General features: G+C 28.3%; 1 protein-coding gene across 1 annotated transcript; it reads left to right on the plus strand.

Moving 5' to 3' along the window:
• The first annotated feature begins 495 nt into the window (after window positions 1-495).
• LOC102661097 (vascular-related unknown protein 1) lies at window positions 496-1,914 on the plus strand. Its single transcript, XM_006592419.4, has 3 exons — window positions 496-897; window positions 1,036-1,100; window positions 1,593-1,914. Exons 1-2 carry the CDS (start codon window positions 562-564, stop codon window positions 1,081-1,083), a joined length of 384 nt encoding a protein of 127 aa, XP_006592482.1. The 5' UTR covers window positions 496-561; the 3' UTR covers window positions 1,084-1,100; window positions 1,593-1,914.
• Window positions 1,915-4,933: the final 3,019 nt, after the last annotated feature.

Here is a 4,933-nt window from a genome sequence, read left to right on the forward strand (position 1 = left end):
TATTAAGTTAAGAAGTTTTTAGATTATCATGATTTATACAAGCATTTAAATTTCAGTTGGCAATCACAAAACATTGTTTTTTTTTTTTGAGAAAATTGTATTTGTAACTAATTATATAACTCACAAATATTAACTTAAGTGTTCAATCACTAATTGTATAAATTAATTGATGTAAAATTATTTTATCTTAATTAGTATTATTGTATTTAAACTCTGAATATTTAATTTATTTAAATATTTGAAAGAAAAATTTATGTTATTAACGACAGTTTTATCATTTTTTAAAAATAATTAATATTAATTATTAATTTATTAAGCTAATCTCATATATTTCTTTAATGTTTTACCTAACTCCAATAAGATTATTAATCCTTCAAAAATCCATGTAATCTTCAAAAAAATAAGTCTTATGATAAAGTGCCCCTCCAAAGAATTCTTCAACTATATATATGCGTTCCTTGGGAGACTTGCCTCTTTAGAGCTGGCCACCAAACCCCACTAACTACATCATAGCTCATCTTCACTTGTTGGCTCTTTGAAAGGAAAAAAGCCATAGCTTCAATGAGTTCCATAACCAAAGCTCCTCCTTCCTCTAACGATGATATGTCAACTGAGGAGAGTGGTTGGACCACGTACTTTGATGACTTCTTCAACAACCATGTTGTTGATAACAACAAGTGTTCCATGTCTTTATCCGATGGTATAGCTAGCTCCTCCCTTGTCTCCGATGCTGCTTCTTTGGTAGACAAAAAAGTGGCTCATAGCAAACAAGTTGAGGAGTTTTATGTGAATAGAAATGTCAAGAGTTCATGTTTAAAGAAAAGGAAGGATGCAATAACGGCTTTGATTGATGACTCTTTGGAAGATACGGCAACTTCTCCTCTTAATAGTCCCAAGGTTCATTAATTTTTCTTTTACCTTGTTCATACATTATTGCCATTTATTTCTTTCTAGTTTATGTTTTAAGTTTATTATTATTGGTCATTTGGTTCTTATATAGTTGTATAAATCTATTATTTATCCGTGGTATTTTAGGTTTTGTATGTGAATCAGAAGATTGACAAGGCAAACAGACGGAAGTAGTATAAACCTTTTCTCAGGTTCAAATCGAATTCACAAATTTATATACAATATAACCTTTTTTCTTATTAAGTAAAATGCATATATACATATAAGAATTACATAAACTAACTTAGCATTATATATATATATATATATATATATATATATATATATATATATATATATATATATATATATATATAATATGTAATGAAATAGTTTTTTCTGTTATGTGATCTTAATCTCACCTGTTTAGTAAAATTAAAATGTATTACATTTTAAACTTTATGTCCCATTTTGATTTTATTTTTAAAATGCATTAAATATAAAACATAAATTTTTTGTTGTTACAGTCAATCTCGCTCGTTCAAACCTCTACCAAAGACTGTAACATCAAATCAAAATCATTTTCCTTTTTTTCTACCTTTCCCATTGCTGACATAAAATCTTCAGTCTCTTAATTACTAATTCTGTGGTGTATTCTTTCTTGCATACATGAACTAACAAGTCGCCAATTTGTCTTGTCTCAGTAGGAGAAAGGCAACACATCAGGACAAAAGAGATGAGCAAAAAGAATTGAGTTTTAATGGGAGGGATTGTGATTGCAAAGAGTTAAAAGAAGAGTGGCCTTTGCTTAGTTCTCTTGTCAATGGTAGCGAACTTTTTAATGTTAATTACTTAGTATTATTGGTTAATTAAGTTCAATGATAATCATTTTTGCCTTAAAAAAATAGTAGTATTATGTTAAAGTATTTCACCGTATACATTTCTCTCCCTCTCTCTCTCTCTCTATTAGAGCAAATAGAAAATCATGGTGGAACATGTTACTGATGCATATAAATGAATTGAACCTTTTTTCTACTGTTCCCAAGTTCTATGCAGTAATTATTTATAGTAAATTATTTACCAGTTTTACACTGAAATACCCGTGTCTATATATAGGACATATTCTGCTAGAATGCACAGACGAAACATGAGACACGTAAAACATAGAATAAATATATAGAAGGGTAGGGATATGAGATGAAGTAGTGATGAGTAGGCTAAATAATAATAATTAGTAAAGACTATCATTTTACTCTGACAAATAGAATCCAGAATGATCAGCATACTCAGATTGCATGTGTCTCCTAAAAAATTTCTTGCAAACTAATATAGGATTTTTTGTAACTTTAACTGACGAATTTATTGCATTCGTTATCATCTAATAAGTAAAGTGCTGTCTTTCTTGGTGAATATGCATGCCCGGGAAAAAGAATTCAATTATATTTCTATGGGAGAGATAAAAAAAATACATATGTAATATTATGGTTCCTGCATTCTATATATTTTCATTTCTCATTATCATTAATATTATCAATAAGTACAATAGTAGAGTTATATTAATTATATTACGATATTATAATCATATATACCAACTTGGTAAGTACTATCTTTTATAATGGATTAATTAATGATTTCTACCTAACTACAGCTGCAAAACTTTCATATCAAGGAGTGGGAAAAGGAAGAAAATAATTAACAACATCACCAAAACTTAACCCCGAAGGACCGACAATAAATAGGTTGGCCATGTCAATTAATTGAATCCTAATCTAGTGTCATTTGGAAATCATCTATATAAATAATTTGGATAGTAAGGGAAAGGAAATCTAACTAACAATCTTTAATGGATGGTACATTATATTGTCCCTCATGTGATTTATGTTCTTTATTTTTCATATTCAAGGCCAATTATATATAAATTTAATTTGCAGATATTTCTGTTTTAATTGACAAAATAATTCGAATGAATTATGTACTAATTAGTATTTTCAATATAAGTGAAAAAGTAATTTCTGCAATATCAGTTACTATCAGTATGAGTAGTATTGCCTAAACAAATTAAACACTTCGAACTCTATTCGTCTGCTTGACTAGTTCATTACTTCATTATTCTATCAAGAAATAGTATAAGATGTATTACTTGAAGATATTGTTTATCAATTAGATGCACAATCATTGTTGTTTAAGAAATCGTAAACGTACAATGCTAAAACCATGCAAGTAATTATAGTAAAGATACTTTAAAATATTGTTTATTAATTAGGTGCGTTGGTTGCTTTACAATCATTATTGTTTAAGAAATTGCAAAGCTAAAACCATGCAAGTGATGATATCAAGTTCTTCTTTCCTTGATTTATCATATGCATTTTTTTAATCATATATCGTATGCGTTTAAATTAATTTTGTTCATACTTAAAACAATTTATAATCAAAATTTTATTGAATAGGTTATTTTTCTCTAACAATTAATGCAAGCTATAAAATATCAATTCAATAATTAAGTCTATGTTGAAAGAAAATTATAAAATATCTAAATCAATATAAATATATAGATATATTATAGCAGGTCCTATTCTCAATTAAAGAGGAAATTAATAATATAATTCTGTACCTAACAATAGAAAAGGATCCATCTTTGTTAAGAAAAAGAGAGGAACAATAACTGCCTTTCCATCGGATGACTATATGATAAAAAACATATTTTAATTTATAATTACACATGTACACATCACATATATGGGAATATATAATTAAGGATCTCTCTACGATTATTACTAGAGTGGTCAAAGTGACAATGACTATCCTCTATGTAATAGGTATGGTTTCACACGAAAAAGTTGCTTGATAGGAAATAATTTTATAGCCACATTAGGCCATCCAGAACAAAAGTCTACTCTATCACTGTAATCAAATTAATAACTTCTATATATATATATATATATATATATATATATATATATATATATTATTCAAAAAGAATGTTCTAATAATTAATTAATGTTAATCCACAGAAAAATAATCCAATGCTGCCTTTTTCCTTTTCAATATTAGCCGGGTTTGAACCAACGTCTAATAACTCTCCCTATAATAAATAAGAAATCTATATTAAGGCAAGAATAATGCAAAGAAGCAACATATATTAATATTTATATACACAAACTAACCCGCTGGACCGGTAGGTAACATCCCGAGATATGAAGGTATTTCCAACCAAGCAAGCATGAAGTATGCGCAATGGAAGGGAACACATTAAAGGTAAATTGGCCAAACTATTCTGATTATGTAACTAACATTTTTAGGTGTAGAGGTAGCAAGTTTATTAACTTTAAAAATGATTAGAAACTTTAAGGAAAAATTGGCATCATATGAGAGTATCATGATAGTCTTTCCTGGCCCTCGTATAGCTATACCTAGCTTCCTATATGGCTAAACTAATTATGTCTAGAGAGAGGCCAACAAAACATTAGATGCCCGTATTCAGAATGTGGAATGCACCTAATACCATAATTAATTTTCTTTTGGATATATTGACTTTATGATTTAAATGGCTGAATATTTCCAGTTAGGATCTCATGTAGCTGTGCTAGCGTATTCAACCGCGCGCAAAATATACAGAATTTTGTTTTCCATTTGGGTGAATTTGGTTAAATTTAAGAACACTCCATGAGGGTATATATATATATAGGGAAATCGTGTATGGTGCTTCTAATTTTTGCCGTGCTCAAGAAAAACATTATTGCATTTGTGAATTTGTAATTTAAATTTAAGAACACTCCATGAGGGTATATATACTAAATTTTTTATTGTGGCCTTTATGAATCATTTTACTGAACTAATGGAATATACTGAACTTAGACAATAGACACACTAAGAATTAAATCTGAAGAGGTTCTCTCCATTTGTAAACAAAAAGGTGGTTTTTTTTATAAAAAAAATAAAACAAATTAGTTACAGTTCCAGTGCATCTACTTTGACACATAATAAAGTTAATTACGTACCTAATTTGCTTTGTCAAACCAATGTACTTGTCACATATAATTGTTCT

The sequence above is a fragment of the Glycine max genome, chromosome 12 (genome assembly GCF_000004515.6).
Source record: "Glycine max cultivar Williams 82 chromosome 12, Glycine_max_v4.0, whole genome shotgun sequence".
NCBI lineage: Eukaryota > Viridiplantae > Streptophyta > Magnoliopsida > Fabales > Fabaceae > Glycine > Glycine max.

Excerpts from the sequence above, each read along its gene's own strand:
- LOC102661097 (XM_006592419.4), top strand. The coding sequence starts at position 562 with ATGAGTTCCATAACCAAAGCTCCTCCTTCCTCTAACGATGATATGTCA. Across the intron at positions 898-1,035 it reads CTCCTCTTAATAGTCCCAAG|GTTTTGTATGTGAATCAGAA; the intron begins GTTCATTAATTT and ends GTGGTATTTTAG.